This window comes from Sebastes umbrosus, chromosome 4 (assembly GCF_015220745.1).
Source record: "Sebastes umbrosus isolate fSebUmb1 chromosome 4, fSebUmb1.pri, whole genome shotgun sequence".
NCBI lineage: Eukaryota > Metazoa > Chordata > Actinopteri > Perciformes > Sebastidae > Sebastes > Sebastes umbrosus.
The window spans coordinates 33,499,962-33,520,310 of record NC_051272.1 but is presented as its reverse complement, the minus strand read 5'-3'; the positions used below and the strand labels follow the sequence as shown (position 1 = coordinate 33,520,310).

General features: G+C 41.0%; 1 protein-coding gene across 7 annotated transcripts in view; it reads left to right on the top strand.

Moving 5' to 3' along the window:
• ndrg4 (NDRG family member 4) overlaps nt 1-20,349 on the top strand; it is a 68,500-nt gene that overhangs the window by 34,339 nt on the left and 13,812 nt on the right. For 5 of the 7 annotated variants that reach the window (XM_037766068.1, XM_037766070.1, XM_037766071.1 and 2 more), the window contains 2 exons: nt 5,648-5,686; nt 16,523-16,628. In XM_037766068.1, coding sequence (XP_037621996.1) covers nt 5,648-5,686; nt 16,523-16,628 — 145 coding nt within the window. Of the gene's footprint in view, nt 1-5,647; nt 5,687-11,750; nt 11,975-16,522; nt 16,629-20,349 lie in introns of those variants that run through there. The other 2 variants (XM_037766073.1, XM_037766074.1) reach the window with 2 other exon arrangements.

The window sequence follows — 20,349 nt, the reverse complement described above, 5'->3', positions numbered from 1 at the left end:
GTGTAAGATCTGGCCAAAGTTTTAGTTTAAAACATTCAGAAAATCAACATATCAACAAAAAGGTGAAAAGGTTACAGTGTTGACGTTATGTCAAAGACGTCTGTGTATTGTGTTGCAGAGATATCTACTGAAATTTGCATGCTAACCAGCTAGCCCCGGCCCGTTCTGTCTTCTAATACCACTTGTTCCTCGAGAGGCACACTAACAGATTACATTCATGAACAAGAGTCCCGAATAAAAAAAATGGAAATCTCGCAAAATATCTCACGATCAAACGTGACTTTAATGTAAAAAAACATGGTGGATGACGGGCAGAAACAATTAGTACGTTTTTACTTTGTACTGAAAATTCACAAAGGATGGATGGAAGAAGTCATGGAGATATTGAAAAAACACTCGTGTTGTTGCCACAAATCAACAAGTTGGTCCTCCATTTCTGAGCTCCATCTTACTACGACTTTATGCTTCACGTTTTGCTTTAGCTCATGCATTAGCTCATGCGTTAGCTCATGCGTTAGCTCATGCGTTAGCCGCGGCCACCATGACGACAGTGGTCGTTCTTCCTTCTTCAGTCAGCTTGGATCTCTATTAGCTGTCGTTCTTTCCCACGTGACCGAGTCATCGGCTGTCCTCGGGATTCCCCACACACAACAGGATATCTGATCGGAAATATTGAACATGTTTAATATTTACGATTTGAGATCGGTGCGGCCAGGATGGACTTCTGAGCCTATCGGTGGATGTAAAAAACACTCTTAACATTCCTCACACCACAGGAATATCTGGAAAGATAGTCTTTAGAACCATCAAACAATCAGGGCTTAGCTGCCGATTGTCAGGAGGAGGGAATCGGGCCCAAAATCGGCTTGATTCTCGTGTAGTGTTTGCCCGCCATAAGACCCAGCGTCCCATCAGCCTACTCTCCTCCCGGCAGGGTGGTCTCCTGGACGAGGGGGAGGACGAGATGAAGGTGCGGGTTATTTTCTTCTTTCTTTGAATTTAGTCCACTTAAACTATCAAAACGTACACAGACTGCTCAGGCCCGGTTGGGAGCACAGTAAACACACAGATTGCTAACATAAACTATAGGCCGACGCCACATGTGAGGATTTTAAGATAGTGGTATTTTGTCTCTCAGAGTTTAAGTTTATTTAAGTTTAAGTTCTAAGTTTCAGTTTGGTCGAATTTTGCGTATTCTTGCCCTACTGTTAGTTAGTTTTTTTCTTTCTTTTTTAATAACTGATGACTGTATATTTAGATTGTATGGATCCAGTAGCAGAGGTGAAATGCTGCCCAGACATTACACATTACCCCTTTATATAAAAACAGCAATAAAATGTAAGAAAACAAACAAAATACAACTCAATTTAGAGCAAAAGTCCTGCATTGAAAGGTAGCCTATATTATCAATGAAACATACTTAAAGTATTAAAAGTAAAGTACTCCTTAGTGTATGCTGCAGAATGATATTCTTTTAATTGATTATTATTATTGATACATAGCTGATTCATTAACATGCAGCTACTTTATAAACTGTTGGGTTATTTAATCTATAACAATGCACATTTTATACGATGATCATATTGAATTTTATATAAGATTTTACTCTGCGTAGTTATCAAATAAATGTACTGGAGTAAGAAGTATAATATATCCCTCTGAAAAGTAGTAAAGAACTATATCATACATGTCCAAAAAATCCCAAAACTGAAGTATAGATACCTCTAAATTGTACTTGTACTAATAAAACACCAATTTATTACGTTTGTTTATAAAAATCCTTTATCATAACACATATCCACTATCGTGTTGCTCATATTGTAGCAACTGTTGGACACAGGAAACATTCTGTGAAAAACCTCAATAGCTCAATGACCTGCATCTAGAGTAATAATTCATTATACTGACCAAATATAATCATTGTTCCACCAGATAGCGATAGCAGGAACCCATAGCAACAATCAGGAATGGGATTGGGATACAACAATACAATAAATAAATACAAATATAACAACACCAAACACAAAACATCATCCTCTATACATCTTTAGTTAGCTTTACACGGCATTAGAACCTTCGACTTGATGCACACATGCTATTGGACAGTTTCCCAGAACTGGTTTATGCTACTTGTGCTAGACAAGTTTTTTTCCCCCTCTAGACATGTCCATTCATAGCATCTCTACAGGATCAGACGTAATCAAGTCCTGATGCTCTTGGACCTGCTGAATTTCGTGCTGCAGTAATTCTGCGTTTCAACAGAGTGATCCTTTTGCACCAAAGCACGAAATCTAGGCCAAAATCTACATGCATGAAACCAGCCTCCAGACACTCTGAGATCAAAGACGGAAGAAACAACATCACAGCAGCACATCACAGCAGCACATTTTCACAGCGTCTCTATATGCATGTCTTACACAATGACAGTATAGGATCACCTGGGCAGACTGGAGGACTCACATTTCTTTATGTAATCATTTCTATAGGTTGTAATGGAGAATCTGTCTCAACAAAATAGGACACATTTTTCCAAAAAGATACAATCTATTAGTCACCGCCTACAGTACACAGTGCTCTCTCCCTTCTCACTGAGCTCAGCTCCTGCACATCCACTACATGCAGTATATCACGGGGTGGGAGCTATAAGAAAGAGAAGAGTGCCACCTGCTGGTCCGACCACCGTCCAGTCATCACTAATTTTCCCTCCGGACAACAATGAGCCATTTGCATGAACTCCACAAGGACTGAAGTTGCCCTTTCAGTTGCACATTTCTGTTGAGATCAGTTTATTGGATTTCTCCTCCTTCACATATTCAGATACAGCAACATATCAGAAAAGTTGACAGCTCATTCAATATTCTTTGACGTATTGTCATATTGTTCTTATAGGGCAGCTTCAGCTCCTGTTGTTTTAGTGGCATCTTTCTCTCTCTTTAGGTGTGTCCCTGATCTGACTTTGTTCACTCCTCTCCTTTCTTTTCCAGTCATCACTGCTAATAACCTAAAATGTGACTTTTCCTCCCCTACCTTAATCCACCACTATTCCTTTTCCACGTTCTATATGTACAGTATCCATCTTTAATCCTGTCATGTTTTCTTTCAGAAATAATATAATACATAATATTGTGTGCATGTTTAACAAGGAAACTGTGTGAAAACCATCTGTCTGACAGTTCTGACTGCTGTCTAAACTCATGTGCATGTCCTTAATTATTTTGGTCCTGTGCTGAAATAACGCAGGTTAGAATCAGTGTGTTGAAAAATGACAAAAAAAAAACACATCAAAAAAAGTGTTAAAATGTTGCTCTTAAGCATGCATCATTTTCCAGCACACCAGTATGCATTTAATTATGGATGAAAAACCTGTTTTATGTCAGTACATCTCTTCTTAAATGAAGAGTCAAGACCAGATTCCTCAAAAAGTGAACAATGCAAGATATAGAAAAAAATATTTTGCCTGACATGAAATTCAGTGTTCAAAACACTGGAAAGCTTTGGCTGGCGCTGGCACAGCTGGCTCTTCTACTTGAAGCCAGCTTGTCATCAATCAGTGTCTCTGACTTTTAGATCTATGTTGGCAGTCAAGGAGTCAGGCTGGCTCGCAGGGATTCTGACTCCCCTCACCACTGTGGCCGAATGACAAAAAAATTAAATTTTTATGCCCCAGCTCATCTTTGTTTACAGACAAATAGATGACTGTTGAGGCGACTCAACAGTCATCTATTTGCTGTGGGGGGAATCTGGTTGCTGTGCTCTCTCTCATCTTGTATTTAAAAACACCATCTTCCCTCACTCTTTACTGCTGAGTTGTTCCCAGTCTCCCACATGCACTTAAGTAAACTATCTTTACTGTCTCTCTAGAGTGAGATACATTGGAATAAGAGGTGTATTCGACACTAACCAAAGACATATACAGTTGTGTTAAAATGCTGCTTTTGAAGTGGCACTCCACCAATTTTACCCATCAATATCAGTTTTTCTGTGGCTCTGGGAGGAGAATTCCAAAGTCTGACAAAATAACCCTGATGATGTCATAATGATGTCATCAGGGTTATCCCAGTGTGGGTTTGGAGACAACAGAAACTTTTTAACTGAGGGCCTGTGTTACAAACTGGTGGTATGAAATTTTAAAGACATGGGTGTTTACCAGGTCCTGATGAAAGCCACTATCTTGCTGTATTATGGAAAATGTAGTGTTTTTGGAACTTTACCCATAATAGGGACTAAAAGTCAACCTCGACATCTGTTGCATCACTTCTGACCATTTGTTTTTAAATATGCCTCTTGTTAGTACCCCAACCTGATGCAGTGCACTATGAAATTGTAGAAGTACCTACCTGTATATAAAGATGACATGACAGCTCCCCAAAAGTGAAGCCAAAATATCTGGATCGCCCCCCTGGTGGCTGGCTGCAGCATAGGTCATAAAGCCCGTCCCCTCCATGTTAGTGGATGGGCCAAACTAAAATGTCAAAGTACACGTCAAATACATTTTTCCCAAAGATGGGTTCTGTCATTTTAGGTAGTTCCTGTCATGCTGATGTATGTTCAAGTGTTCATTTTTGATTGACAGCTGCTCTGAGTGGAGGCTCGAGAACTGTACGTAGAGTAGGAACTTTGAGAGGAGATGTAACTTTAAACGTTAGTTTTGGTATTTTTCAACCTGGACCCTATTTCCCCATGTTTTTGTGTCTAACTGGCTAACAGGGACAATTTCTGAAAAGTCCAGTATTGAGGGACAGCGCTGTAGACGGCAGCTGCTTGCGGGCTGCAATATGGTGCTATTGGGGCAAGCTGGCACCGTCATTTACGTCCATTAAAAGTGCTTGTTTTTGCCATGACAGGCTCTGATTGTTATTTTATGTGTCCGACATTATGGAAAGAGTCTTGCTCAAGGAGAAGTCTCATTCAATTAAATTAAATTCAAATTATTTTTATATAGCATCAGATCATAGCAGAAGTTATCTCCAGACACTTTTCATATAGAGCAGGTGACCGTACTCTATAATTTAGAGGCCCAACAAGAGATCCCCCATGAGCATGCATTCTTAGATTATAAATCATAAATGTAGAGATATTATGGTTAGTTGTGAGTTTCTAGCCAAACTGTTACCATTTTGCTAACGTAGCAGCTAGGTGGTACACATTAACAAGCTGCGTCCGTGCTGTCTTTTATACCGCTGCTCCAGTTGCTCCAAATGATGTCAAAAGTGCAAGATGGAACCCCCTGTATATTATATATATATTTTGGCTTCACTTTTGTACAGTGGGAGGATGTGGAGACACGCCGTCCATCTATATATACAGTCAATGGTTCAAATACATACAGTATAATTTTACTACCAAAATCTTGGCATTTTGTGCCCATAAAGGGAGCAATTATTGCCTAATTCAATTAATGACATATATATCTGTGTATGCTCAGAGACAGATGAACATGATACACTGTACTGCTACGGTGCTTCTGAGAAACTGTTTTTCTGTGTTTGTGGTTTTGGACCTACAGTGCACAGCTTCTAGCTACCTTCAGCTCCAATAGTGGAAGCACACTTTAATGCGAGAGGAATATGTGTGTGTGACTTCAGACTACTTATCTCCTTCCTGTTACATTTTTTTTTCTTCTATCTCTGCTTGTCTTTCTGTGCAGGAAAGCTGTGAACAGCTGATGCCGGCAGGGGATTGGAAGGTATGAGCTGATGTGTGTGTGTGCTGCTGTTATGTTGCCTCTCTCTCTCTCCGCTCTGGTCTCTCATTTTCTTATCAGTACGTCTCGTCTTTTGTGTTCTCGCCGCCTATCATCCTTCATCTTTCTTTGTTCTCCATCTCTTTGTGCTTGCTCACTTGGGTAAACAGCATGCCTGCCTGAGTCAACAGAAACAAATAAAAAGAGGAAGGTGGGAGATAGATATCTGTAATTTCACAAGGCTAAATATACCAAAGATAATAATAACTACCTGATGATAGAAGTGCTACCTCAGCTATGGCTCCAATATACTGCCAAGATTATGCATGAAAAATAGAAAGTGTCGTTAGTGCAGTAAGAAGGCCTTATGGGTTTGAATCCATTATCCAGTTGAGGCCTTTATGTGTGGAGTTTGCATGTTTTCCTTGTGCCTGCATCCAAAGACATGCTGGTGAGGGACAGGTAGCGCTAAAATGTCCGCCGGTGTGATTTTGAGTTTGAAAGTCTGTCTTTGTCAGCCATATGACCTGTCCAGGGTGTACCTGCCTGTCATGCAATAATTGCTTAGGTAAAGGGCCTGCACAGGGGCGGCACGATGGTGCAGTTTGCATGTTCTCCCCGTGTTAGCGTGGGTTTTCGTGAGTGTGAATGGTCGTCTGTCTCTATGTGTCAGCCCTGTGATAGTCTGACGATTTGTGTACCGCGCCATAGTCCAATGTCCAATGACCCCGAATGGGATTACAGATAATGGGATGGATGGATGGATGGATGGCCTGCACAGGATAAGCCAAGAACATGAACACATGGATGGGAAATGACAGTGTGTCTGAATAATAGCAATGAGTCAGTGATTACTTGGCTGAGATTAACAGCTTTCAAATTTAAATTTAAAGCGTTAATTTGAAATGTTCTGGGACCAGTCCTCCCACACTTTGGAGTTTCAAGGTGCGCCACATTTCAGTTTTGGAAATATCCTCTGTCTCAAAAAAAAAAGCAATATCTTCCTAATGTGTGGAGGCAAAACATAGAGAGAAGGGAGCTATAACAAATTGATCGGATTTGTACAAACCAACCAATGTATTTATTTTTTATAGCAACACCCACAAATTAAATTTGTGATCTAGTTAATCTTACAAAAAGTTTAAGCTTCAGCCTCAGTCCGAATTATTTGTTTTCCCTTTAATTTAATGCCTTATTGTTATTTATTTATTTAATTTTATTTGCATTCTAATTGGAAATATATTAAAAAGGAACAAAATAAATTACAATATAATATAATATAATATAATATAATATAATATAAATATTAACATTATACTCTCAAACATAACTTTTTATGAACCATTACGCAATCAGTTGGAGAAGTTCTCTTTTTTTTCTTTTTTCTTTAAGCTTCACGCATGTAACACCTGCTGGTTTATTTTAGTCAGACATGTGCTGAGTGTCAGACAGGAGTGATGAGACGTTTCTCACAAAACACCTCTCTTTGGCACTTAAACTTCACACTTCAAGGTCTCAAAAAATAACACTCCATTTGAAGAGCACTGTTGTTTCTGCTTGCTTGCTCGCTGGCTGCCTGTGAGATAAAGGATTCTCTCTCTATCTCATGTATAGCATTCATTGTTGAAGTAATTAATACCTTTTTTTTTAAGACGTTCATGTTCATGTCTCATAGCTAAACTGTGAAAGTTGTCATTTTACCAAAAGCATTGCCTCATTGCATACTTGGGAACCTGCAATATTTAGTGTACAGACTATTCAATCTTTTATGGCGCTTATGTCAGGGAACTTATGAACATCTTCAGCAGAATGCATTGTCATTAAAAGCTGTGAGGAATTACAGAATTTTCAGTCAAAAGTATGTTTATTTGAGATTCATTGAATTTCAAATGACATTTTTTTTTAAGAATTGACGAAGCATAAGCATTTCATAGGAAATTATCTTAAGAACATGCTTAATTAATCCAATCCACCATAAAAGATGGAATACAGGGTGTGTGCGTGTGTGTGTGTGTGTGTGTGTGTGTGTGTTATACGGTATATTATATGAAAATGAGGTCTCCCCATATGCAGTTTGAGGTTTGAGAGTCTAAATTAGCAGACAAATATTGTCATTTTAATGCTTAATTAAACAGTTAATTTTAATACCACCCATGGTTATTTGTTAATTACTGCAACAAAATGGTTAATTCTGCTCCTCATTAATGTAATGGAGGCACATGATGGCAGCTAGTGTGGTTGTAATGCTGTTATATGCTACACATATATACTGTATATACACTGATCAGCCGTAACATTATGACCACTGACAGGTGAAGTGAATAACATTGATTATCTCGTTACAATGGCACCTGGCAGTGGGTGGGATATATTAGACAGCAAGTGAACATTTTGAACTTTGAACTTTTTGTTGGAAGCAGAAAAAGAACCTACCAAAAGTGGTCCAAGGAAGGAAAACCGGGGAACCGGCGACTGGGTCAGACCCGAGGCTCATTGATGCACGTGGGGAGCGAAGGCTGGCCCGTGTTGTCCGATCCAATAGAAGAGCTACTGGAGCTCAAATTGCTGAAAAAGTTAATGCTAGTTCTAATAGAAAGGTGTCAGAACACAGTGCATTTGTGTTTTGTTGCGTATGGGGCTGCGTAGCCTGCAGACCGGTCAGGGTGCCCATGCTGACCCGTATCCACCGCCAAAAGCGCATACAACGGGCACGTGAGCATCAGAACTGGACCATGGAGCGATCTGTCCGATCTGTTTGCAGAAATGTACGATGCCAACATTTTTCCTGGCGACTGGGTTGGGTAAAAAACTGGCAGGTGACATTGTGTGTGTGTGTGTCTGGGTCGGGGAGTGTTACCTGTTATGGCACTGCATATATAATAGTTAAAGCTGAAGTAGGCGAGATTGGAGCAAATATGTTTAAAAAAAGTAAATTTTCTAAAACGGTCGTTATATTGTGACAGTAGTACATGAAACAGGTAACCTGAAAGGAATCATGATCCTCTGTGTCCTCCGCTGCTCCTAACAGCATCTGTAAGATTTCACAGACCGAAGGAAAACAAGTAGTCAGAGCTGATCTGAGGTCCGCTGTCCATCTGCTGTCTCTGAGAGCCGGCTGTCAATCACTCGCGAACTCCAATCAAACGGTCAAACTAGGCAGCGCTGATCAAATATGAATCAATATTCTGTTACGTTAATGCCTATTTCTCTCCTCAAATGTTTTCAGAATCATCTTGTAGTGCACGGCTTAGCTGTAAAATGAGAAAGTTTGTGACCCGGCAGCCATGTTGGAAATCTCTTGGAGGAACGCCAAGTACACATGACCGGAGCACAGCCAATAGGAACTCTCTCTCTCTGAAATGACCTGTGATTGGTCAAAGTCTCCCGTCACGGGCTAGATATTTTAAAGCCTGAAAACAGAGCCATGAGGAGGAGCAGAAGTCTAGTTTTCTCTCAGAACACTTGAATTACAATATGCTGAAAGGTTATTATGGAATTTTTGCCCAATGATGCCAAAAATATACTGACTACTGCCACTTTAACAAGATAGGAAATGGCAGCCTTACTGGAGAAAGTACTAACATACATAGCTGCTTAAATGGAGAGAAAAAAAGAGAAGAAACCCCTGCGGACATAATTTTGATATAATATAAGTCAATGCTAAACATGTGTTAAATTATATGAAATTAAATTGCAGTGCCAGTCGTTATCCCCCACATTTACACCTACTCTGTTTTGTTAAATCCAGGCTTAAATATCTTTCTGATATCAATCTTTGTTCAAACTCCCTCCTGCCCATCACTGCTCATTACATGCTTGCTGGCGGAGACTGTATGTTTAAAGTAGATGGAGAAATGCAGAGTCAGCAGGGAGAGAGGGATAATCTCCTCTGTGGAGGAAATGGGGACAAAGTCAGAGAGAGAGAGAGGAAAGGAAAGAAGAGTGGTGGCGTTTCAAGTTGAGTCAGCACACTCAGTGTTCTATCAACAGGAAAGGGGGATAGATGGAGAGAGAAAAGAGGGGATAGAGTGAGAGACAGACGGGGTTGAAGAGGCAGGACAAAGGGCCGAGCACCAGAGAGCAAAGAGAGGGAGACTCTGATCTGTGTGTGTCAGTGAGAGTGTGTGTGTGTGTGTGCGTGCGTGCTGTAGTCAGCATGATAGTCACCATTATAGTCATGTGAATATGCACGTACGCTTCTGTCAGCAAACCTCAATATTATATTTTATTTCAACTAGAGTTATACTTCTGAATGTTAAAGGTTCTTCTTAGTAGGCCCTGAGCAAACTGAGCGTTAGTTTATTACCTCCGCCAAGGCCTTAGGCCTAGGAAGGAGGTTAAGTTTTCAACGGCGTGGGTTTGTTGGTTGTTTGTTTGTTTGTCTGTTAGCAGGATTACTCCAAAAGTCTGCAATGGATTTGAATGACATTTTTTGGAGGGGTGGGGTGTGGCACAACGAACAATCCATTAGATTTTGGTGGCGTCCGGATCATGATCCGCATTCAGGAACAACAACTGTAGATTCGGTTTGTCTGCACGGACACGGAAGATCCTGATTTAATTAAGGGCAGCTTTGAACCACAGAACCCTCCGTGCTTATGTGCACATCAAACGTGTTGTTTTGATTAATTATTCTACACAGTTCCTTCTTCGCATCAACAGGCATTTCGCTCCGCTTATAACTCCCTCAGGACCATCCGTTCCTTCTTTCACCCGGTGTCTCCATCCTGGCCTATACGTCGTCTGAGCTCCACAATTTTAATTAGCCTGAGACAAAACAGGTTAAAAAATAATGTACGTATAGGACCAGACAACAATACGTTTCCTCTGAGGGAAACTCCCAAACTGTCAGTGCGTGTCATGACGGGCGTAGCCCTGTGATTAAAGGAGGTGAATGTGATAAATCATGATTGTCACGGCCTCTAACGCATCCACCTATAATAATGCCTTCTTTTTGATTCCACTACGTGCTCAAATGCGCCACAGGTGCACCAAGTTAGCCATCCTGATGCGAACGCTTATGGTGCGTGCATATTAGCGTGTGCGCGTGCATGAACGTGCGGTACAATTAAGTGTCCAGATTTGCGGTTTTGATAATATGGTCACCCTAGCCTATAGCCAGCTGGGAACATGCCAGCTCTTGTCAGTCAAAATAGCTGTTTATTAAAAGAAAATAGCTGTTTATTCCCCTCTTGCATTTTGTTCTCAAGATTTTATGTAATTTATTAATGCAATTGTAATTTTAATTAACCTTTATTAAACCAGGTAAATGCAACACTGGAGAGATCATAAAGCCCAATACTAAAGGGATCAAATTCTTCTCCATATTTACCGTAGACTGATAATGAACTATGTTTATCTCAGAGCCGCAACCTGGTATCGCCCTGAAAAATAAACGCCTAGGAACACTTGCGTGCCGCAACGGCGTTGCTCTCGCAGTTTGAGCGCGCCTTGCATTGTCTACATTAACAATAATGTTGAGAAGCCGGAGTCCTGAACAGTCTGAAGTCGCCCATTAGATATTAGGTAAAGTGTAGAAGCTGTTGCAACAAACACATAGTGATGATTCTCCTCTGATTCTTGTTCACTGCTGCATAACTTGTTATGTCCAGGCTAACTGCAGACTTACAGTGCAGGTCTCCTAATATATCTAAACATTTGACTTCATCACAGATAATTCATAATAATTAGATTGATAATTGTTTTTGCCAAAAGTCTTTACAGCAGCCCACTGCTCCTAAGGATGGGTTAAATGCAGAGGTCAAATTTCATGTATGTACCTGTATGTATATAACAAATCTAATCAAGTTTAATTTTAATAAAAAAAAAAAAACAAGGTTGCTGAGGTAAACAGAAGAAACAGTGAAGCAGAAAAAGATCAAATCTAGAGCAGTGGTGCTGATGAGAGAGAGAGAGCCTTCAGACTAGAGACTGACACGACAGCTGACCAATCCTGTGCAGGAGAGGCAGCACTCTGAGCCAATCAGCTCCAGCCTGCCCCACACCCTGTCTGTGGTGCCTATAGAGTGTGAGGAGAAAGGGGCGGGATGGGAGGAGAGCAGCAGCTCTGAGCTTAAGAGTCTGGGTGGGAGTAGTGTGGAGCAGACAAAGACACTGCAGCAGGCAGCAGCATCTACCATCCAGCTCTCCATCCTATAGTCAGTGCTCACCAGGAACCTAGTCCCTTAAAACAGGAGAGGCCTGGCTGCTTGTCTGCCTGTCTGCACCCTCCTCTTCTTCGTCAGCTGAGAGTACAGTTACTGTGGAGCCATGCCTGAGTGCTGGGACGGGGTGAGTGGCAGGGAGCAGTGTGTGTGTGTGTGTGATTGGTTTATTTAGTGTGTGTGAGATTTGATCTGGTATGTTAGAAAACATTTCTTGGTCTTTACAAACTGTCTGGTGATGGGTTTGAGCTGCTTCTATTTGCCTTTAAATGTTAAAGTTGGTATATTTCTTTCTAAAAATAATGATAATGATATTCTCATCCAATTTGCTGTGTTATAATGACCATATAGAATACTGTCTGTTCGGTCTTGAAAAGGAGAAACTGCAGCGTCATGTGTTAAATGATGGCTCATTGTTTGGCCCACTGACACACTTAAGCTCGCTAACACAGATGCTGTGTAATGCACCGATGCACATACCTCTGCAGATAAACACATGCATGTGTGTGCGTGTGTGTGTGTGTGTGTGTGTGTGTGTGTGTGTGTGCGTGTGTATGAGTGTGTAGAGGAAGTGTTAATCCCTCTGCAGTATCATCCATTTTGGCAACCTTGAGTAAAGGTGTGTGTGTGTTTGTGTGAGGAATGGAAGAGTGCTCTGAGGTCGACTAAATAAAACACATCCCACCAATCATGTTGCTGTGGAGCATCGAAAAAGCCGTGTCTTATTTTGAAAGATGGAATTTTCCACGTCCACTGAGAGGTATTGTAAATTCCCCCTCTGAGTTTTCCTCCTGGACGTCTGAAGGTCATCATGTGTTTGTGAAACGTCTCCTCGTATTTACCAGAATCCAGTCACAGAAAACAGACTGTGCACAAAGCCCCTGATGCAGTAACTGCCTCAAATTAGAATGCTGATTGCAGATAACACTGATGTTGACGCAGAAATAATAGAGAGATAATCTGTCTGGATTAACTCATTAAGGCTGGCTACATGACTATCTGCTGCTGAGAAGGGGTGTGGGGGGGTGTTGTGCAGATTTTTGGCAGTTGGCTGCATCCATAAGTGATGTTAGTTTCTGTAAGGTGAGTCATTTAAATGGCTCCATAGTAAAGTGTATTGTGTTGCAAACAGCAGATTGCTATTGAGAGATGCTGCAGATTGGCAGCGGCAGGTTGACTGAGGATTTTCAGTCAACTGTGTGAAAACATACAAAGGGAGGACAGTAATGATGCATCTCTGTTTGTTTGCTTTTAATTGGAGTATACAGACAGGAATGTTAGAAATGCTTCAGGGCATTTCACCGCCTATACCAGGCATAACAATCCCAAAACACCAGTCTGCCGTGTGTTTGTGTTTGTGTGTGTGTGTGTGTGTGTGTGTGTGCGTCTACATTGCGCAGCTCATGGTAACACATATCTCCTACCTCCATTTTGAGTTTGGCTGTCTCTGACCAGCGGATGCTGACAAAATGTGGGTCATAACAAGAGAGGTTTGGATACGCAACAAGCCAACTGTTTGCAGCCAGTATGAGCCATTAGAGATCTCTGCTTTCATATTATGCCAAATCATTTAAAAATGATTTAACAATCCGAGGAAAAAAAGCAGAGCACTTGCTATATACTCTTCTTTATTTGGATGTTGTGGATTTAACCAGGGCATCATTAATTTGCTAAAAGCAAAATCCTAAATAGATCATTTAAATGATTATCTGGTACTTTGGGCAGTCCCAGAATATATAGATGTAACCCCCATGCCTAGCTACACTAACGCCTCCAACATGAGTCATATGAATCATTATATTTTGTTATAAGTAGATGAGTTCTAAAATACCTCATTCTGACCTTTCATTCAAATTTTCTCCCATTTAGCTTTCTGTTTGTGCATGTCCACTTCCAAATGTTTCATCTTAAAGTCTGTGTAAAGAACAAGTAAAGAAAAAATGTGTTATTACTAGGGCTGTCAATCGATTAAAGATATAATCGCGATAGTCACATGATTGTCCATAGTTAATCGCACTTAATCGCAAATTATCTGTTCAAAATGTTCCTTAAAGGGAGATTTGTCAAGTATTTAATACTCTTATCAACATGGGAGTGGGCAAATATGCTTGCTTCATGCAAATGTATGCATATATATATTATTTGAAATCAATTAATGACACAAAACAATGACAAATATTGTCCAGAAACCCTCACAGGTACTGCATTTAGCATAAAAAATATGGTCAAATCATAACATGGCAAACTGCAGCCCAACAGGCAACAACAGCTGTCAGTGTGTCAGTGTGCTGACTTGACTATGACTTGCCCCAAACTGCCTGTGATTATTATAAAGTAGGCACGTCTAGTGGGTACCCAGAATCCATTTTCATTCACATATCTGGAGGTCAGAGGTCAAGGGACTCCTTTTGAAAGTGGCCATGCCAGTTTTTCCTTGCGACAATTTAACGCAACAAGCTAGTATGACATGGTTGGTACCAACTTAGGTTTTCTAGTTTCAAATGATCTTCACTCTAGCTTTAAAACTGAGCTCCCTACAACCTAAAAATCGCAAGTTAATGCGATAAAGAAATTAGTGGCGTTAAAACAAATTTGCGTTAACTTTGACAGCCCTAGTTATTACCCACCCAGCCAAATTTGAATGATTAAGTATTATAATCAGGCATTAAAATTAAACACTCTGGGCGTGTCCGCTGAAGGCTCTGAAACCATGCCCAATTGTGGGTGAGGGTTGATATTATGTGCATTTACAGTATATGCGGTCAAGTCTAGAAGGTAACCCGTAAATTGCAAAAAACTTGCAAAATCTTGCAAAAACTCTCTCGGGACTCGCTGCCCGATGACCTATTGTAGACTTAACTATTCAAGGTTAATGCCTAACCTTCAATCAAATTCTGATAGTGAAATCTATCCACTGTTTTACAGCCACAACAGTTACGACGTAGTAGGCTACAAGCCCCCAGAAAGTGTGCCAGGCTTTGAAGCAAATTTTCGTAGTGGCCAAACTGTGGAATTACAACTTCCGTGTCCATCAACTTCCCAGTACGCCCACTTAAATAGCCCTTATTTAAATCATTTACTAATAGCCGAATCCAGAGTTATTTTCCTTCCTCCGTTCATGTGAATGAGACCCAGACCGAGGCTGGAGCAAGGGCTGGGAGGCGGGGTTAAAAGAAAAGCTGCTGCGCCTGTTCTGTGGGCCAAATGGATGCAGAAGATCGTCGGAAGATCTGGGTACTTTAGTACTCAGTAGTCGAGCCATTTTGGCTTCAGGGCCACTAAGGAACTTTTCATAGAACGGGAGCCCGTCTCCAACACTGTATTCTTTATAAATCCATGGTAGGCTACGGCGGTGCCTATGATGTAAACACAAGTTAATTAACTTGGCTGTGATTGGCCAGTGAACCCAGTCCTGGAACACGCTCACAGCACGATGTCATGCACAATGATGGACACACAGAGAGACAGACGGGGCCAGACAGCTGGTAAAAACTTTATGGATTTTTCGATGGTATCCCAGATGTCCACTACACCGCTGCTAGCAAACTGTAAGCTGTGGCAATACATGTAACTTGTGATTGAGTCGGAAAACCACTGACGCTATGTGTGTACAGTATATAGTGTTAGGGAAAGGGTTATGCTAAGGATGGCTCCAGTGCATCATCGAACCACGTTCAGACCCACCCAAAAAAAACTGAAATCGAAAATAGAGAAAAACTGTTTTACGGTCTAACTCTACAGTTTTTTCCACATATTTTCAGCACTTATTTTCGAACATGTATAATGTTTACACAAACAAATCTCTGATTTTACTTTATGCTGAATTTTTATATTGATTTCCAATTCCCATTTTTTTTATTTTTTTTATATCCAAACTGTTGTCAGGGTCTTCCAGGCGACAACCTCCGATCCTGAAAAGTGAAGCCAATGCTGAAGTGCCTTAAACTTGCATTCTTTCTAACAGCCAGCAGGGGGCGACTCCTCTGGTTGCAAAAAGAAGTCTGATTGTATAGAAGTCTATGAGAAAATGAGCCTACTTCTCACTTGATTTATTACCTCAGTAAACATTGTAAACATGAGTTTATGGTCTCAATCGCTAGTTTCAAGTCTTCTTCAATACAGCATGATGTTCATTTAGTAAATTATGATCCCATTTAGAGTCAAATAGACCATAAAGCAGGGGATGCTTTAGGGAGTGGCTACCTTGTGATTGAAAGGTCACTACCACGGCGTTGTCCGGTCTGGGAGTTGTTCACGTTTTTGTCTTTAGACTTTAATCCTTTCACAGTGTGTTTTCAGTTCATGAAAGTAAATTGTAACATTTTGGTCGCCTAAAAATGTCTTATTCAGCGTTCGGTCTTACTTATGTCTTGTGTCACTTATGGTTCCAAAAACCCAAGATGGCGACTCATGATAGGAGTTTGTAAATCTTTGATTTAATATGCCATTTGCAACACTGCCGATTAATGAGGAACAATCCTGCATGGACTGTGTGTTAATGGTAAAGGAGCATTCGACTGAAGTTCAATAGCAGCGATGTGCCACGTGTCACAATGTGAAACACTAGAGATCATGGATCATGTCTTCTGTTTTTTTCGTGAGAGGATTCTCACTACAACAGCTGACTGTGTGTGTGATCACCAGGTGAGTGAAAGTGTGTTTGTGTGTTTCACAGGAACATGATGTCGAGACCCCTTATGGGATGCTGCATGTGGTGATCCGCGGGGCACCCAAAGGAAACAAGCCCGCAATCCTCACCTACCACGATGTGGGACTGAACCGTGAGTATTCACGCAAAATGTGTGTGTGTGTGTAGTGTGTGTGTGTGTGTGTGTGTGTGTGTAGGTGGCTTGACAGATGTTCCAGGCTTTTTGGCAAGGTGTTTCTGCACTTATCAGAGGTGATAATTGGCCTGTATGCCGCATCATTCCTGTCTGTCTGCACTTTGCTAGCACACACACACACATGCACGCACAAGCACACGCACGTGCACACTAGCAGTTTTAGAGTTTAGTTTCAGCACAGTGTGGAGAATTTGTATTTTTTGTCCTGGATATTATGAAAAACATGTTGTTGTACCTGATGTGTTAAAATGTAAAACATTATATAAAAATAAATAACATAAATATATGTATACATTATATATAAATGATATCAATTTCCTGATATGAATTAAGGACAATTTCTCGTCATAACAATACAACACAACACAAAAATCATCTCAACCTGATCTATATACCAGCACTTAATGCACGCTGAGTAGTCAATAATTTAATAACAGGAAGGATGATATATATACCTGTGTATGGGAGAGGACGGATAGATATAAAGCTAAAAGCAGAGGAGATAAACAATGAGAGAGAAAGAAAGGCTCTGAGGGGGGGTTGTCTTAAAGTGGAATAAGTGGCAACATAAATAGAAAAAAAGAGGAAGAGATGAGGAGGTAAATGAAAGGGTGTGTGAGAGGCATCGATGAAATGTAGGTCAGAAAAACATCCCCATCCTGTGGAGCGAGGCAGGCTGGGGGGGGTAGCTGCGCTGCTTTGATGGGTGGAGGTGGGATAGGGACGCTGGGGGTTTGGAGGATATTCAAAGTGTGTCATGGACTCTGCTGACTGCTGGTTTGGTTTGGCTGCAGATGTCTGTTGTCTGTCCCACCTCTTTCTTTCTGTTATTATTATCAAGCTGGTCTCATACAGTAAAACAATACACAATACAACACAAAGCAACCCACTTCAGCAAGAAAACAATGAACAATAAAAACAAAATACAGTAATAGAGAACAAACAAGAAAGAAAAACAGGGTATAATAGACTAAAGAATACAACAAAGAGCAGAAAAGAACTTGTATTTTGCTGCTGCAGCCGAACCACGAAGCTATTCGTATTCACAGCCAGTCACTAAATCACTCGACTGAGGCGCGGCGCACTAATCATAAAGGATGGAGGAGGGGAGCGAGCGATACAAGGAGGTGCACTGAAAAAAAAAACATGAAGGGAAAGAGAAAGAGATTAGAAGTGTGTGAGAGAGAGAGAGAGAGAGAGAAAAAAAGAAAGAAGACAGAGTGATTTAAGAAGTAGAGAAGAGGTCAAGGAGCAGAAAAGATGAGGGATGATAGAAAGAGAGAGAGTAAAAGGAAAGTAGGTCATGGAGTCAGTAGGAGTGCAGACTGCGAGCACTGACCAATGACTCAGCGTTTACCGATGAGAAAGTGGGAGAAACTTCTCACCTTGGTCCTTGCGGAGCATCGCCATGCCTGTGCTCATAACAAGCCCCAAAAACTGGAGCCAGCGCCGTGGCAAAGATTAGGCGCTTCACCTTCCTGACCTCCCCCTACTTTTCATCTCTAACCCAGTTGTCGTGCTAATTGGTCCGTTAATTAACAGCGCTCAGTCAGAGCCCGAGGAGGAACCGATGTGGCTGCGCGGTTTCACCGAGTCTGACACGCATGGGCTGAAAGTAGGCCAACTGCAGAGCCATGTGGGAGGAGGGCAAATGCAGAGCTGACATCCCTTATACATGTAGCTAATTCAGTACGCAATATTCAGAATTTTCTATACTCGTTCAGGAAATAGAGCTCTAAAGTTTGAGAGATATCCTCAGTGAGTCACTCTCAAAATAAATCTCTTTTTTTAAGAAAGACAAGAAAAGAGATTATTAATTAATTATGTTCAGGAATACTGCAGAAACCACCATCGTAGCAAATTGTTAATTTATTTCTTCTTAGTTATGTAATTAAAGGGACTATTTGTAACTTTCAGAAATGCTTGTTAACAGCGACACCTGTGGCCTTGAAATCAACGAAAGTCAGCGTCGAGCTCGCGCTTGCTCGCTCTAAATAGACATGAACGAGCATCACTCAAAACAGTGAGGCGACACACGTCAGCTAAAACCACAATATCACTCTATATTTCAGCTGCTTGGCAGTAATGTTAGCTGACCAGACGGAGGCCTCTCCATGAATCAATGCTGATACTAGTGTTGGCTTTTCCTGCCCCACTGCCTGAGCCTGCGCTCAGGCAGTGGGGCTCCTCAACGAGTTACGTTATCGCCTCTCGACCGCAGCCGGCAGCCGCAGGGAGACACCGGCACCCGGTCGGTAACGAGACGACAACGTAACTCCTGGAGGAGCCCCGTCACTTCACAAGAGACGGGAAACCTCTGTTGGTCTGGAGGAGCTGCAGCATTTACAGTATTTCTGCACAAACGTCCACTGTACATTCACTAGATATTCTCAGAGCTAAACTAACTCTTCTGCAGTGTGGAGTGAGCGCGCGTTCACGTCTAGTAGAGGTGGAGCGAGTACGCGAGAACACGCGCTCTGTCTGAGTGAAGGTAAGCAGGCAGCGAAGACGAGGCTCCGGCCACACGCGAACACGCATATGCGAACGCGCATGTGTCCCGACTCGGTACATTTATACGCTTAAAAAGTTACAAACAGTCCCTTTAATGTAATCTGAAGAAGAAAAAAAAGATTATTATTATTTTATCTATTCTAACTTTAAATGCATAGGCTGCTATTGGGAGCTTAAAACCCTAGGACCCAAATACATTGTTATATAAATTATTATTTAAAAAGCAATAATTAAAAGAAAAAGCAAACAATGATATGAAGTCATTCATAATAAATTGATTGACAAAGTCATGAAAAATTGGAACGATAGAATAAAGCACCTGTGAGCTCTGATGTGTGTAGGGGCTCTAGTTGGTAGGACGAGGGTTAAAGATTAGCTCATTGACAATGAGGAATCATATATGATTACTTTAATGATAGTACTGTGACACAACACTTACCATTTTATGAAAGAATACACTGTTACACAGGCTGTGCTGCTCTGTGCTAGCATCTATGTCTGCTAACGTTTTTTTATTTTTTAATATATGCTCCAGCATCAGAAACACTCTTTATGATATCACAGTCAGAATCACTGAGTTCCATAGACCCCTTTTCTGTTAGTCTGACGTATTTTTGTGGGCGGAGCGTAAGTGGAAGCTGATTAATTCTCTAAACATGTTAGCTAACGCTGGCTAGCAAGTTTTGTTGGCTTGTTTTTTTCAAACAATGGCCGAATAAAAGACAATATGAAATCTTCGCGTCGGGGTTCTGCATCGCACTGTCTGGGGGTTTTTTTCACAACAATGACCCGCTAGCTATACATTAGAGGGATCAGAACCGAGTCTATATAGCAACGGTCTGTTATACATAGCAACGGTCTACTATAAAGAAATAACAGACTGTAGAATGCTGTAATTGACCAATCAGAATCAAGTATTCAATAAAGCTGTGTAGTAAATATAGATAACTTTCTCTGAATATGTAGTCACTCATTCTCCGGAAGCGCATGTCACATAAAACGTCTAATTTTAGTACAATACCTAAGGACCTAAGAGGCATAAAGGACAAAGCTTGACTTTTTTAAATAGTTACATTCTTCGTGAAACACGTTTTAAATGTGGCATTTCAGAGCATGGAAGTAGGATGAAGTTTCTCTTTTAAATTAT